At 41.9% G+C, this 16,569-nt stretch overlaps 1 protein-coding gene across 1 annotated transcript; it reads right to left on the minus strand.

Moving 5' to 3' along the window:
* Positions 1 to 13,795: 13,795 nt before the first annotated feature.
* Positions 13,796 to 16,173, minus strand: LOC143555495 (gibberellin receptor GID1B-like). Its single transcript, XM_077045029.1, has 2 exons — positions 15,796 to 16,173; positions 13,796 to 14,834 (listed from the first exon to the last, which is right to left on the minus strand). The coding sequence occupies exons 1-2, from the start codon at positions 15,832 to 15,834 to the stop codon at positions 13,806 to 13,808; spliced, it is 1,068 nt and encodes a 355-aa protein (XP_076901144.1). The 5' UTR covers positions 15,835 to 16,173; the 3' UTR covers positions 13,796 to 13,805.
* Positions 16,174 to 16,569: the final 396 nt, after the last annotated feature.

Below are 16,569 nucleotides of genomic sequence, written 5' to 3' on the forward strand. Positions count from 1 at the left end.
TGACAATAACTCTTTCGGTTTTGGTGCACTTGTTAAAACAAGTGAGAGAGAAAACCTCACAGGTATATTCGTAATATGTTCAAAGCGAGTTCGTTTCATTGATCTTTTAAGAATTTATGTATTTAGACAAAGTATGTCATGTTCAACTAATTTAATTCCTTCCATTTAGAAGTTACAAGCAATCTTTTTTCTTCTTTATTGTAGTTTTATATCCATTTAAATTATTGCAAGATATCAAAACAATTGACATCTTACATAAAGTAAAAAGTAAATATAGAAAGAAAATAACACATCCAACTAAAACATCTTTTCCTAATTATGAAAATGGTAAATTATCACTAAACTTTAGATCAAGTGTCATAATCTCAATCATTAGATATGAAGTTTAATGTGTAAAATATAATTAGAAAACATAAAGTACATAAATGATCTTAATTTTATATTAAAGGAGGGGATTTAGTTAACTCGGTTGAATCAACGCCCATTATAGCTCACAAATTTCTATTTTTGTAAAACTCAATGTTGTTAAACGACAATGCACCTCAGCTCAAGAAAATGCTCGAAAGTTCGTGTAGGAGCCTAGAATCGAACCATATGTTAAAAAAAACCCAACATTTTGATTTAAAACAATTAAACCAGCATAAAAAGAATCGTGATTACTGCATGGCGCCCTGTAGAATGTCTATGTAGACGTAAGGCAATACTAATCTTTAGCAACAAAAGTCGCATATTGGACGCATGAAAGGACAACCAGCTGATCACGCCAATATATAATCAACAACCATGGTCGATCACAACTTGATTATAATAACTACCATATAGAACAAGAGATGAACCATGCCCCCGATCTAACGGTTTCATCGCAATCAAGTCATTAAACTTAGAAATCTAGAAATTCTGGTCATCTAAAAACAATGAACCTGGAAGTTTGAATAAATCTAGTTTTCCTTTATTAATCAACTATAAGTCTTTAGGAATTCATTACTGACAATTACAAACTTAAAAGAATACATCAACACCCTGCTAATTAGCAGATCAAAATAGTTTCGTTTATTGTACACATGCATTACCCATATCAATAATATGGGTTCTTTGATTTTTTTTTAATATCAATGGATCATAAGTTTAGTGGTAAAATATTTGTTTAATAACCCACATAAAAGATGCTAAAATAAAAGTTAGTATGATGCTTGAAAAAAAAAGTGTACACATCATTTTACACTTAGAAAACTTGAGAATAAAAAAACGTGAGGGGTGTATAATGTGTATTGTGATTACCAAAAGTGGCCCCTAGCCTAGGTTACATCCAAAGCTCCCAACCACAAGTGGGAAGAACTTTGATTTCCCTTTGAGAATTGACACAAAACCAAATCTTGCTCCCATTGTTAGTTGCAATTATCCCAAATTCCAAAACAGTCCCCATGAATAGCAAAATCAATCACAAACAATTCACAAAAGAGAGAAAGAATAGAGAAAAGGAAATGCATGATTTGGACTTGTCCTCATTTGCCCAATCATTTCTCTTCTCAAATTCTCTTTTTTTATTTTTCCCTCTATGCCTTTATTCCAATTTGTAATGGTCCACAAACACCACACTTACACAATCAACAATCTACAATTGTTTCATGTACAACTTTTCTTAGAAACAGTTTTATACCTAAAAAGTAGAGGTGCCCAAGTCGGTTTAAAATCGATTCGGTTTGGTCAATAAAAATCAAAGTTGGTTTATGATCGGTGTCAGTTCGGGATTTGACCGGTTTGGAACTGGTTTTGGTGGAAAAAACTAAAAACTCGTTCTGAACCTACGTTTTCAATCGGTCCCAAACCGGTTTCTACATAATTAGTTTCAACCGGTTCGATTTTTGGGTCGGTTCGATTAACCGGTTTATTTGCCCACCTCAACTAAAAAGTTGTTATCATTAACTAGATCCTTAATATATATGACTATACGTCTTAACTCTTAATGAGGGATTTGCGTAGTTGCGTAAGTACCAAGGAGTTTCGTAGAATATATTGCTAGATATAATCAATATACGTTCAGATTATAAGTTTCAGTGTGAATTTTTTACAATAGTAAATCTATTAACATACAAGAAACTTTAATCCAAAGTTATAACGAAAAAAGTGAGTGATATTTTTAGTTCTATTCATAATAACTAAAAAAGTTTCATAATATCATCGATTAGCAAGCAACAAAAGTTGCAAATGTTATAAAGTTTTACGCATAGAAATAAACAATCGAAACAACCAAGAATGAGGTTCTATAACTTGTATTCATGTTTCCTCGTTTTTTTATCCAGACAAATGAAAGAGCACGAAAACATAAGCCAACATGTTTGCGTTTCTATAAGGAAACAAACTTATGTATTCGTTAATACACTAAACATATATATACATGCATTCATATGTTCATATACACGAGACGAGCGTTCATAAACATAAGTACGCTAACAACTAACAGCTAAACGAGACTAAACAAAGATAATTCATGATAAGATGTGTGGCAAGTTAAAAAACACCATCACTACCAAAAGGCAATACATTCCAAAATCAAGAAAACAAGAGAATATATACCAAAAGAGACTAAAAACAAAGGTTGACACTTTCATTGTTCATAACCAAACAGACCATTATATACTTAACACTAGATCAAAGTATATTAATAAGAACAACAATAGCAACACTACAATGTTTCCAACGCCACTGAAACACACACCCATGAATGCTTTCTTCCTTTCAAACATCCATATCCATCCTCTTCTCAAGTTAGCTTCCCACGCTTCCCCGTCTCTAAACCCCAATAACTCATGTAAAATTACCATATTACCCTTGTCACCATAAACCCTTCAAACCAAGCATCCACGCTCTACTTAACACGGTTTCAGCCATAGTCTGATCAAATCACAACCCCTTCGTAAAACTTTGTGAAATTACCGTTTTACCCTTGCACACGAACCGCCACCCCCCCCCCCCAAAAAAAAAAAACAAAACAAAAAAAAAACACAAGATAAAACACTTACCTAGTTACCTACCTCCCACAAACTATAACAAGTACACAAAAACTCATATATAACTACACAAGAAAAGGACAAATAAAAAAAGGAAACTAATAATACTAATAATAGTAGTAATAATAATCCTACTATATTATTAAAATAAATTAGTTTGCCTCCACATGTCTCTTTTTTATTGGTCAATTCCTATCCTTTCCAAAAATAACATGCAGTTCTTGTAATTTCTTTGTAATAAAATAATTCAAAAAAAATAAAAATATGAATTCCATTGACCATTATTAACATCCGTATCTTTAATCCTTTTCTTTCACAATATGTAACCCTATGGTATATTCTTTGATACATGCCACTAATGTAATTTAATGCCTCTTTTCATTGTTCATTTTTCGACTTTAGGGGAAAGTTGGTCACTGAAGAAACGTGGATCTACTCACTGGTAGCAGATCTACTTTCCTCGGGTGTGATTATACTATTTCACCGATGGTTCTTCTGGATCAGTGTTCTTCCACCTACAAAATGAACAGCGCCGTTACTTACCCCTCAGAAAGGGACAGAGGGGTCCTCTTTGGGGTAACCCTCCGGCGTGAGAATAAGTATGTGTAGGAGAAGACAATAATGTGAGAGTGAGGGAATTGGGAGAGTATTGCTTAATAGCTGAATACTGTATGTTACTCTGTATGATTGTGTGATTGAATATGCTTCAATGTGAATCAATGTGTCTGTAACTGTCAATGATTGAGTATGAATGTCCATCAAAGTGGAGTTGATGCTGTATTTATAGTGCTAGGGTTTCCACTGATTAGGCTCAACCTCGTTGGCCTCCTCCAATCGCACTGCGCCACGTGTCCTCTGGGACACCTGGCGTTTTCTCGTTGGTTGTAATCACGTGGTAGCACATGTGTCATGCTGAGTTGTCGACCTTTCATTTGGCAGCTGTCAACATCAGCATATTCTTATTCCTTAAAAAGATGCCTTCTGGAAGGTTGTCTGACGTGCACAATCAAGGTTGCCCTAATCCTGATTTGGATAAGGACGAGGTCGATTATGTGCATGTGTGATATGCGCCCATCCTGAGGATGCGCGAGGTCTTCTCTTTATTCTCACGCGCAGATATTTCATGCGCAGATGTGATATGCACGAGCATGTGATATGCGCCGCGCGCTGGTGCGCCGCGCGCATATGTGATGCGCGAGCATATGTGTGCCTGGGCAGATGTGATATGCACGAGCATGTGATATGCCTGAGCATGTTTTGTATGCGCCATGCGCATAGGTTTTGGCTTTGTGCCTTCATAATGTGTTTATCTTGTGGGTTGACCCGCCTTGCTCGGTGTTGAGGCGGGTACATACCTCTTCAAGCCCCCCCAGTCTAATGTGTGTCTTATCTCGCGCGAGCGCGGTAAGATAGATATTAGACTTACTGATTTGGTCTTTTAAAGGGGTTTTGTCGTTTTCTTGGTTGTTTTCATCGTTGCGCGAAGTTCTATCCATTTGGTTGAAACGAAGGATCCAAACACGTGGTTGGTTGGTGGTGACGTGCGCCGTAAACGTGTCAGACGTTTCGTGTGCTCGAGGTGCTACAGTTGCCTTTCATGTCCCCTCGCACAGCTGTCTGGAACACGTGTCGCGCTCGCATTGGTTTGCACCTGCGAGTGGGGCGCGTCTCTGCTCCGTGGCAGGTCGGTTACATTTTTATGTCCCCTCAACAGTGTTAGGGACACGTGCCGCGCCCTCGTTGGCTTGCACCTGCGAGTGGGGGCGCGTGAAATCCGATCAGTTGCCACATTTCTCTCTCCTGGGCTTATAAAAGCAGGCCCTTAGGAAATTTTTTATCTTCATCTTCATTGTTGCTAATTTTCGAATTTCTGCCTTTCATATTCTGATTTGAGTGTTTTGATTGTTTCGAATCCTCGATTATCTGCTGCTGCAGTTGTATGTCTGATAGTTCAGACTCCTCTAACCCCTCCATCACCTCTATTGCCTCCCGAAGACGCCGTGTGAAATCTGTGGTGATGTCGACATTGAAGCAGAAGGGCAAGGGGAAGAGGGTTGTTGAGACCACATCGGAGGAATTAGGGAAGACCAAGGCCCCGAAAAGGTGGAATGAAATCCCCTGCAAATTGAGGCAGGCCGATCTCGACAGCCTCATCTCGTCACAGGGTTTCCCCCCTGTGTTTGGCTGCATGTTGCCTGTGGCCGGGCAGACGGCGGCGGACCCGCCTCCCGGCTATATTTCACTGTACACCCATTTTTTCACCCACTTCAACTTTCGTCTTCCGATGACAAGGTTTGTAGGCGCGGTGTTACGTTTTTTCGGGATTCATATATCCCAAGTCCATCCGTTTGGACTCGTGCGCATGACTCATTTCGAGTTCATGTGCAAATCACAGCGCGAGGAGCCCACCCCTCGGCGCTTTCAATTTTTTTACAAGCCCAAGATCCAAGATTCTTGGATCTCCTTTATTCCTCGCAGTCAGAAGGTTAAGTGCTCCACTGTTTCATTCAAGAGCCTTCATGACTGGTCTGAGAGGTTCTTTTACATTAGGGCTGGTGTGATACCCATCCGTATGATCATGCGCTCGATCGATTCTGCGCCCGCGGATGTGGATGTTATTAAGAACCCAACCGGCGCTTGGGTTAAGAAACTGACCACCGAACCATCCCCCGCCAAGAAAATTCGCGAGGAGGCGCTGGTGGGGGTCGGCATGAGTAAGCTGTGGACCGACAGCGCGCTTGAGCCCGTTATCCAAGTCGACGGGTTGTGTAAGTTTATTTCGTTGCTTTATTTCTTTTTCTGCGCGAACATAATTGTTTTGCTGATATGATTTGACTTGTTTTTGCGCAGTCACCAAGGATTATATCCACGCCGCTTATGATGATCAAGTGGAGGGCGGCTCCGTCGCGCTTGGCGCTAGGGAGGTTGGTTTCCCAGATCGCTTTGATGACATGTTCATCCCAGTGGATCTGGAATTTGACTTTGAAAGTGACGCGCCTGGTAAGCCTTCGCACTTATGCTTATTCCTTTAGAATACCAAAGTTTATTAACAGTTCTGTTGCATCTATTGTAGATGCGCTGGAGAACTACGAGCTGGAGCTCGCGGAGGAGGAAGAGGAGGCGCCCCTACTAAAGCGCAAAGCTAAGGGGAAATCTGGCGCAGGGGGCAGTAAGAGACAAAAGAAAGATGACACCCCTGTCGCTCATCCCCATGCTCAAACGAAGGGACCTGCGGAAACCGAGGTGTTTACCACCAAGGTTTCTTTAGCTTCCCTGCCTGTGAAAGTGGGCAGACCTCCTGTCCACTTGAGGTATGGTGGCGTCACCTCCTCCGTTCGCGCGGCTGAAGAGAGAAGCAGTGCCGCGCCTGCGACAGGTATACTTTGCTTATCTTCATCTGATTGAATTATAATTAAACCTTTGCTCCTTTGAATGTTCGCAGGACCGGCGACGGTCGCAGATCAGCCGCATGCGCCACAAGGTGCTGAGGCTACGCCGGGGGCTGCTTCGAAGTCCCCTGTTCTACCCTCTGAAAAGGGTAGAATGAACTTTATGGCGATGTTCGCCGCGCGAACAGAATTGCGCCAAGGTATGTTTTGCACATTTGTCTCCTGAATTTTTTCTTTTGGATCCAGTCGTAAACCAATTTTCCTTGTTGATTTGTTCATAGGAGTTGTAGCTGGCGTACAAGTTGCTGGCGACACTCCTGGCGCCGTTGCCGGCGCCGCTGGTTCTGGTCCTGCTCCTGCTAGTGCTGAGTCTCCCCTTATTGGGATTACAAAGGAGCAGGAAGCCGTATTGCGCGCCGAACTGGCGGCGTCGAGACCTCCCTCGCCTCCTCCTACGCGCAGCCCTCTCCGCGAGGCTGGTTTGGAGCCCTCCAAGTCGCAGGAGAAGAGGCCTATTGAAGAAGATGAGGAGGATGAGGGGGCTCAAGCTGAAGACTCCTTGGGAGACCGCGCCAGCCCTGAGATGCCACAAGACTTCGCAGCGCAGACTTCTGGTGGGGCTGGCGCTGACTTTTCTGCTTCATCCCCGCAGGTATGTTTTAATTTGTTGCTCCGCTGCGCGTACCTCCATATAAGTATGTTTTATGACTTAGAACATTTCTTGTGTTTTGTAGGAAGGTGACCACGTTTATCGCCCGAGATGGAATATTAATGAAGACAGTTCCTTCCAATCCATGGGCGTATGCGAGGACTTCTGGGCTCATGCCGTGCCTCCTACTGAAAGGAGGTATCAGGAGGAGCGCACCCGCGCTGACTTGCTCAACGATCACATTTTCGCTGGGTCAGCTTTCTTTGCTGCCTCCCAAGAGCTTCATCGCGATTATATTAAAGTACGCGATGCTCTTATGGCAGCCCAGCAAGAGGCTAAGGTGGCTGCCTGGAACCTTTCTGATGCTCGCGCACGAGCTGAGAAACTCCAGGCGGAGCTCAGCGAAAATAGAGCAAGTGCCAACACCGCCTTTATTAAGCGCGGGCATGAGCTCCAGGCTGCACGGGAGAAGCAGCAGGTGGCGGAGGCCGAAGTTGCCAAGTACGCGCGGAGAGTGCGTGTCTTGGAACAGCAGGCTGAGGCGCGTGACCAAGCTATCGTCCAGAGTATCACTGAGAAATCATCACTGGAGAGTGAGGTCGCGCGCCTGAAGAAGGAGTTGGCGGCCGCGCAGGCCGATAGAGATGAGGCCTTGGCGACGGCAGCGTCCAGCCAGGAAGCACTTGATGCTGCGCAGGCGGAGAAAGAAAAAATATTGGCGGCAGCAGCGTCTGATAAAGAGGAGCTAAAAAAGACCAAGGAAACTGTTGAGTTATTAAACTCACAGGTTCCTGCCCTCGAGACGTCTGTTGCTGGCCTCGCGCAGGATCGCCAATGGCTGGTGTCACAGGGCGTGACTCGTTGCGCTTTGGCGATGAAATATTCCGCCGAGTTTCAGGCCCTTGTGATGGACTGCAATGCTGCCGCTCGCTTGGTGGGTCGAGCTGAAGGGTTTACGGATGGGTACGAATATGGTATGTTGAAGAAGAATCCATCCGAGTACCCTTACAAGAGCGACGCGGCCTGCGCGGACATGGCCGCTGTGGGGGAGAAGTATATGAGTACTCCCATCCCCATCCTTGTTCAGGTACCTTGACCTTAATGAGTTTTTCTTGATTAATTTTCCAAGTGTTTTGTACTCAATACTTTTCTATTGATTTGCAGATTGCTGCGCTTGCTGACCAGCCCGACCTCGGCGCGCTAAAGAAGTTGCTCGACGAATGCGAGAGGGCTGGTGGCGATGATGGTGGCGCGGGGGATGTTGCCCCTGCCAGCGGCTCTGGCGCGGCGAAAGAATCTGCTCCTGACACCGTCGTGATAGAAGACTCCATTGAGGAGGAAGAACTTGACTATGGTCAGTTCGGAGATGAGGAGCGGGCCGCGCCGGATGCTGAGGGAGATGATGAGGGTGATGAAGTGGCTGACGTCGACGTGGAGACCTGAGAAGCCCTTCATCTTTCTAATTTTATTTTTATTTTTTATACTTGTAATTTGTAACCCATCATACTTGTAAATTTCAATGCTATGGAATGAAACTTGTTTTCCCTTTTTCACATCTTGCGCCTTTCCATTCATCTCTTCATGTTTGCTTGTATAGATATAAGATATGCTTGCACGTTAAAATAAGAACAAGGTTGTAAGGAAATTATTCACTTAACCATAGTCCTATTTTGTAAGTGGTTTCGCAGTATCTTGTTTATGCTGACATGCGCGATATCTTTTCTCAATTCCTTTTTTGCGCGTCGAGGTCGCGCGGTTTTAATATGGAAGTATGAGTTTTAGCCATTACATGTCAGCATGTGTTACTCAGATATCCACTATGATTCCGCGCGCGACCTCGACCTGAGACCTTAACAACTATGATATGGCATGTACTTTGCCTTAGTTGTGTTTAAGGATTTTTATGATCAGGCTGCGCGGGATGTAAGATGGATGTTTGTGAGTGTTTTGAGCTAAGGCTCTTTGTTTTGGGCTAAGGCCCTGACGTTTTTAGAGTTAAGACTCATTAACGTGTTTGAGCTAAGGCTCGTAGGTTTGGGCTAAGGCCCTGACGTTTTAGAGTTAAGACTCGTTAACGCGTTTGAGCTAAGGCTCGCGCATGTATGTTTTACTTCGTTTTATTTCGTTTTGAAGTCAATATAGTGTTGTCATATTGCTCCAAATTAATAAAGGAAGTGTGAAACATGTATGCAAAGGTAATAGAACAAATATTGAAAGATAGCGCGAATCATCATTCATGATGGCTTAAAAGCCTTGATTACATATTTGAACTTTTACATGAAGCATTTTCTAAGTTGTGCCGCGTTCCACGCGCGCGGTATCTTTTTTCCATTCAAATCTTTTAAAGTGTACGCGCCTTTCCCCAAATCTTCTGAAATTTGATAAGGTCCCTCCCAATTGGGGGACATTTTTCCTGGGGGTATTGCGCGGCTAGCTTCATTGTTTCGAAGGACAAAATCATTTTTCTTGAAGTGGCACTCTTTAACGCGCTGATTATAATATTTTTCCAGCTTTTTCTTGTATCTGGCTTCATTGATGATAGCCGCTTCTCTGCGCCCTTCAAGCAAGTTAAGGTCCAATCTTCTTTCGCGCTCGTTATCAGTCTTGCTCATCATGAGTACCCTATGGGATGGGCATCCAATTTCTGCTGGGATCATAGCCTCTGTCCCATAGGTTAGGCTGAACGGGGATTCGCCATTGCTAGTTTTGCTTAATGTCCTGTGCGCCCACAGGACATTAGGTAACTCTTCGACCCAAGAATGGGATTCTCCCTCCAACCTTTTCTTCAGCCCATTTAACAAACTTTGATTCGCGCGCTCCACTTGGCCATTCCCCTGAGGGTGGTAGACCGAAGTGAAGATTTGGTTGATGTGCAATTCTTTGAGCCAGCTGGATATCTTCCTGTCAGTGAATTGTTTGCCATTGTCGCTCACAATTTCCATAGGAAGGCCAAAACGGCAAATGATGTGGCTCCAGATAAATTGCTTCATCGCCTCAGCTGTGATTTTTGCTAGTGGCTAGGCCTCAACCCATTTTGTGAAATAGTCTATCGCCACTACCAAAATTTCACTCGCCCTTGCGCTTGCGGCAGGGGCCCCACAATATCAATGGCCCATTTGTGGAAAGGCCATGCAAAGGTCACCAGAATCAAGTTGTTCTTTGGCCGCATGGTGTTTGGCGCGTAGCTCTGACATGCCTTGCATTTTTGTATTTCTTTTAGCGCATCCAAGTACATGCCTGGCCAATAGTAGCCCGAGCTCATTGCCTTGGCAACCACCATGCGCGGGCCAGCGTGTATGCCGCAGATTCCTTCGTGAATCTCCCTAATCACATAGCTTGCTTCTTCAGCATCCAGGCATTTCATGAGCGGTCCAAGATAAGAGCGTCGATATAATGTACCATCAAGTAGTTCATAGTTCTGCTCAGTTAAGGCCACGCGCAGGAGCTGCTCAGTTAAGGCCACGCGCCTTGTATAAAGGCCACGCGCAGGAGCTGCTCAGTTATACCCCCGATTGCCAGGGACTCCTGATTGAAACGAGTGATGTAATCTTCAATCGTTTCATCATTCCTGCGTACGCAGTGCATGATGTCATCAGGATCGCGCGTGTGCCTGCGCTGCTGTACGAAGTGGGCTTGGAACTTTTCTAATAGTTCCTCGAACCCATCAATTTGCCCAGTCGGCAAGCTCTCGAACCATACCCGCGCTGCGCCTGTGAGGCAGCGAGCAAACATATGACACCATGTTGGCATCGTCCAGCTCTCTAGGTTTCCCGTGTTATAGAAACCTTGCAAAAAGTCATCTGGATCTGTTGTGCCATCATATTTGCCCAGACCACTTGGCATCTTGGTCTTGTGCTGGATGGGAGCCTGCGCGATGCGCGCAGTAAACTTTGAGTGTTTTACCAAGATGGCTGGTCTGTAGGGTGTGGTTACGTCCACTTGCCCTCTGACCGGTGGGCTGTACGGCATGTGCAGATCCAGATCTGCTCTGGCTCCAGGCGCCATGTTCACAGGCGCGCGGAGCTGTGAGCCTCCTGCATGAGTATCCCGTGTCTTCCTCATGCTATGCACTTCTTCATCACTGAACTCAGTGTGTGCAGTGTGAACAGAATGTCCTTCTTCCGGCGCGCGCGGCCTTTTTGTAGTCTGCTTATCAAACGCTTGCCTTTGTGTTTGGTCGGCTAGCTTCTTCTGTTTGACCATTTCATTGTACTTTTCCATCAGACGCCGCTGCTCGTTTATGAGCCATTCATTCGGATCATTTGTTTCTTCTTCTGGACCCATTGGTCCTTTCAGTTTCGCGGCGGCCATATTTTGTAACGTGAGATCGTCTGGAGGAGTTTCAGTCTGGCCGTGAGGGGTTGTGACGAAGGGACGGTTGCTGGTGGTACGCGTAGAATCACGCGGAACCCTCAGAACCTGCTGTCCGTCGTTAACACCCTCACGTTCAATATCCTCCAGAGCTTGATCAACGTTACGAACGCCAGAAACCATGGTGATTTATTTTTTTTATGTAGATCTGATTGCCGTTTGTAACAGTGGATGGCGCCAATGAAGAAACGTGGATCTACTCACTGGTAGCAGATCTACTTTCCTCGGGTGTGATTATACTATTTCACCGATGGTTCTTCTGGATCAGTGTTCTTCCACCTACAAAATGAACAGCGCCGTTACTTACCCCTCAGAAAGGGACAGAGGGGTCCTCTTTGGGGTAACCCTCCGGCGTGAGAATAAGTATGTGTAGGAGAAGACAATAATGTGAGAGTGAGGGAATTGGGAGAGTATTGCTTAATAGCTGAATACTGTATGTTACTCTGTATGATTGTGTGATTGAATATGCTTCAATGTGAATCAATGTGTCTGTAACTGTCAATGATTGAGTATGAATGTCCATCAAAGTGGAGTTGATGCTGTATTTATAGTGCTAGGGTTTCCACTGATTAGGCTCAACCTCGTTGGCCTCCTCCAATCGCACTGCGCCACGTGTCCTCTGGGACACCTGGCGTTTTCTCGTTGGTTGTAATCACGTGGTAGCACATGTGTCATGCTGAGTTGTCGACCTTTCATTTGGCAGCTGTCAACATCAGCATATTCTTATTCCTTAAAAAGATGCCTTCTGGAAGGTTGTCTGACGTGCACAATCAAGGTTGCCCTAATCCTGATTTGGATAAGGACGAGGTCGATTATGTGCATGTGTGATATGTGCCCATCCTGAGGATGCGCGAGGTCTTCTCTTTATTCTCACGCGCAGATATTTCATGCGCAGATGTGATATGCACGAGCATGTGATATGCGCCGCGCGCTGGTGCGCCGCGCGCATATGTGATGCGCGAGCATATGTGTGCCTGGGCAGATGTGATATGCACGAGCATGTGATATGCCTGAGCATGTTTTGTATGCGCCATGCGCATAGGTTTTGGCTTTGTGCCTTCATAATGTGTTTATCTTGTGGGTTGACCCGCCTTGCTCGGTGTTGAGGCGGGTACATACCTCTTCAGTCACTATGCAGGCCGCAAATTTAGTCCAGCTGTTTGTAAAATCATATCAGTGTGCAAATTGGTTGGGCTCAGTTCGTAAAAATGGTTGGCTGGTCAAAAAGACAATATGGTACTTTCTTTGATACATGCCACTAATGTAATTTAATGAATCTCTTAACAGGTCTTAATTCCGACTACTTTAAAACCACTGCAGATGCCTAATTGATACCGGTTCCTATCCTTGAAAGTTTCTAGGATGGCTTCTTTTCGTGTTAACTTGCAACCATTGTGAATTATATTCTGATGTTGTGCAAGAGCAGAGACGGGGTAAAGTTAGTGTTATTAAATACAGATGGTAAATGTAGAGATTTATAGTTTTTGTATACTTTGTAAATTGTAATTGTAACAGTAAGTTAATTTGTCAATGTTATATGTGATTGTTTGCTATTATCATTTTTCTTTATAAATTTGTGATTGATATCATTTACGATTGGATAATGCTTAAAGAATGTGCTTACTTTAATTAGTTAGTGTGAATATGCCAATGCTACTCAGGTATACAAGCAAGTAGGATGAGCAAAATCGGGTTTGGTACCGTCGGTACCAAATAAGTACCAGAGTTTTAAGTTTTGGTACCGGTACGGGACGGGACCAGTATTTCCCGAATTTCTACCTTCAATCCCGGTACCGTACCGGTACCGAACCGAATACTTCGATACCAGTACCAAGAATTCGCAATTATTGGGACCGGGACCGGTCGGTACCGGTACGGTACCGATCTCATTCCTACAAGAAAGTAACATATGCAGGTAATTCATTTGCTTATGTTGTTATTTATGTTATCAGTTTGTTTATCAAATTCCAAATTTGTCACAATTTTTTCCAACTTTTTAAGGGTTTCTTTATAGTTTATCGGCATAAATGTTTTATTTCTAAATAAATCACACTAAATTTTGACAATTTATGAATTTGTAACTTTTAAAGTTTTAAATTATGTTTCTAAACAATATACTATGAATATTCTTTATTAGTAACTTATGTTTTTAAGTGCTTTATTTACATACGAATATAAATTGCAATTATATCAAATACTTCTCATAATAAACATATAAAATAAACTTTTGTCATTTTAAAAATGTCTTTAGTTGACGATTTCATATTTCCACCCGTGTCATACACGGGTCAATAACCTAGTAATAATAATAATAGTAGTAAAAATGTCAAAAGCTTGTGTTATATATGGCTTCAAGTTAACTTTAAAAAAAAAAAAAAAACTAGTGGTCTATGACTCTATTTGGTCACAAGTCACAAAGCTTTTGATGACATCCATTAAAGTATAGAAATGCTCATTATTTGGCAAGAAATAGAACCCAATAGTAGCCTTTTTCAAGAACAACAATTTAACCTCTTGCCTTGCATCCTCTAAGCCTTTAACATATGCCAATTGCCAATCTTGTACAAGATCCAATCCAGCCACCACCACTAAACTTTTAGTAAACTTAACCCCTCTTAGATCCTTGCCACGTGGCCCAAATATATTACATGCTGGATGATCCCTATTTTCACCCTCGGGCAAAAATGCCCTCCAATACCAATCCCTATCTTGTACTCTAACAAAATACTTCCCGTCGAGGTTTTTTTCACTGTCTTTTCTCTCTTCTCCACCGAATAACGGGTGAAGTAAAATATTCCCTAGAACTTCCACCCCTTCCTCCGCGGCCCTAACCGCCACGTGGTGCGCGATATTCCCACCAGAACTGTCCCCCGCCAGATAAACATGAACTTTTTTATTTTTATTTTTATTTTTATCGTTTCCGCTCACTAGCCACGTTCTCGAATGAACCCATTTTAGGGTTTCCCACCCGTCTTCATAACAACACGGGTACCGATGCTCGGGCGACCGACGGTAGTTGACCGACACCACGACCCCGTTGACCAACCCCGTTAGCCGCCGGCAAAACGTGTCGTAGATCGCGCTATTCGCCGACGAGTGCGTGAAACTCCCGCCGTGGAAGAAAATTATCACCGGGATGGCTTCTGTCGTGCTTAGCGGGCTCTCGAGGTCCAAGATTCCGGTCGCCGGAGCCTCGCCGGAATTTTTTTCGCAACGGTATATTCGGTTGAGTAGACCCGTGGAGCGGTCTATGACGTCGAACGAGTAGACGCCGTCGACCGGGACGGTGTTTGCGGCTACTTTTCGGTCGAGAAACTCGGCGAGTTCGCGGTTAAATGTGCCGTCCGGTCGCCGGAGCATATTGTAGGCTAACTTAAAGTTGGATATTAAGATCCATGTGTGAAGTGGTACTACTTTCTGTTTAACAAAAAAAATTAAAAAAAAATTAAAAAAAATTAAAAAAATAATAATAAAAATAATAAAAATCAAAATAATGTTTTGGATAACTATATATTAACATCTGGCATTGCAAGATTGATCAAGTAATAGGGATAAAGAAGCACAAACTTTGATGGAAATAATATTATCAAGAAATTATTATTAATTTAATAATTTCAGAGTTTCAGGACTGAACACAAAATAAAAAATAAAGATTTTATAAACCCAACAAAAAATTAAGGTTAATTTATCCAGTTTATTTTTAAGAAGCTGAAAAAAAAATTAAAAAAGGCAACTTTTTATTATTATTTGTCATTTTTCTTTCAAATCCAACACAAATTTGGAGTTAGAAATTAACATAAAAAGGTAAAAAAAATGGGAAATTTGATTCTTGAAAAAAAAAGTGTAATTTTTTTTTTATAAAAAACAGATTTTAGCACCAAATTGAAAGAAAAAGTAATCCCAAAAAAAAAGAATTTATCAAAAATTATAAAACAAGAAAAATTAAAACTTGCTTTGAAATGTTGCTTACAAATTTGTTGTCACACATTAAAGAAATTAACATAAAAAGGTGCAAGAAAATGTGAAATTTGATGTTTAAAAAAAAAGTTTAAAAAAATTAAATGTTTTTTTTTTTTTGGTTATGTTCTTCCCAAATCAAAATTGTAAGTTTGATTCTTGTAAAAAAAATGTATAAAAAAGTATAAACTAAGTTTGATTCTTGTGAAAAAAATGCATAAAAAAGTATAAATCTTTAAGAACAAAAACCCAGAAATTTTATCCCCAAATCAAACAAAAAGAAGCAGAATTTGCCAAAATAATCCAACAAAACCCCCAAAAAAATAAAGAAAAACATTAACCATTTTAGGAACAACATGACAGACAGAGTATACAGATCACATAATAATAATAATAATAATAATAATAATAATAATAATACCTTGGCTTCATTGACATTGATTTGATTACTCCCAGCCATGAAAACAAGATTCAATCTTTTCAAGATTTCAAGATTCAAACTTTAATATTTTCTTGAACAAAAGATGAGTGTTTGACCACACAAAACTGATCTTTCATATTATTTTTTTCTGAAACAAGATGAGACACTTGTCTGATGTCAAAAAAGAAATATGGGTTTTAAAGAGAGAGTGTTTGTATGTATTCTAGAGAGAAAAAGCTGTGGAATTTGGGTGAAGTTTTGATAGTTTGAGAGAGGATAATAGAGAGGGTGTGTGTATGTATGTGTGTGTTTTGAGTGTGTGAAAGAGGAAGTGGGACCCACTGCATCACATACACACCACCTAACACTAAAATGGTTAAAATTAACCAGATTTGGGGTTTGAAGATTTTGGTTTTGAGTTTTGGTTTTGGGTTTTCTTGAAAGTGGAAAACGGGGTTTTCAATTGAAATGGTGATATATAAAAAGGTGAATTGTATGAAGGTGTAGGTTATTTGGACATCAGGTGTACTTATATAGTTTTTATAGAGGCTATACAGAGGCCGTTTAGGTTCAGAATCATGTCAATTTGTGTTGTAGTGTTTCAGGATTCTCTGTCTATACGAGTCGTATATGTCAGATGTGGTATGTGAGTCTATGGGTATGTTTGGCATAAAACTTTTAGGAGCTTATAGCTTCAAGCTTTTAAGAAAAAACTCCTCAATTAAAAGAATTGTTTGGTTCAAGGAGCTTGAGTCTTTTAGATCAGGAGAAAAA

The sequence above is a fragment of the Bidens hawaiensis genome, unplaced genomic scaffold, assembly GCF_021521415.1.
Source record: "Bidens hawaiensis isolate Kalapana, Puna unplaced genomic scaffold, B.hawaiensis_p1.1 tig00018136_1, whole genome shotgun sequence".
In the NCBI taxonomy this organism is placed as follows: Eukaryota; Viridiplantae; Streptophyta; class Magnoliopsida; order Asterales; family Asteraceae; genus Bidens; species Bidens hawaiensis.

Coding starts and splice junctions, on each gene's coding strand:
- LOC143555495 (XM_077045029.1), bottom strand. CDS start 15,834: ATGGCTGGGAGTAATCAAATCAATGTCAATGAAGCCAAG. Junction 14,835..15,795: donor TCAATGTCAATGAAGCCAAG/GTATTATTATTA, acceptor TTTGTTAAACAG/AAAGTAGTACCACTTCACAC.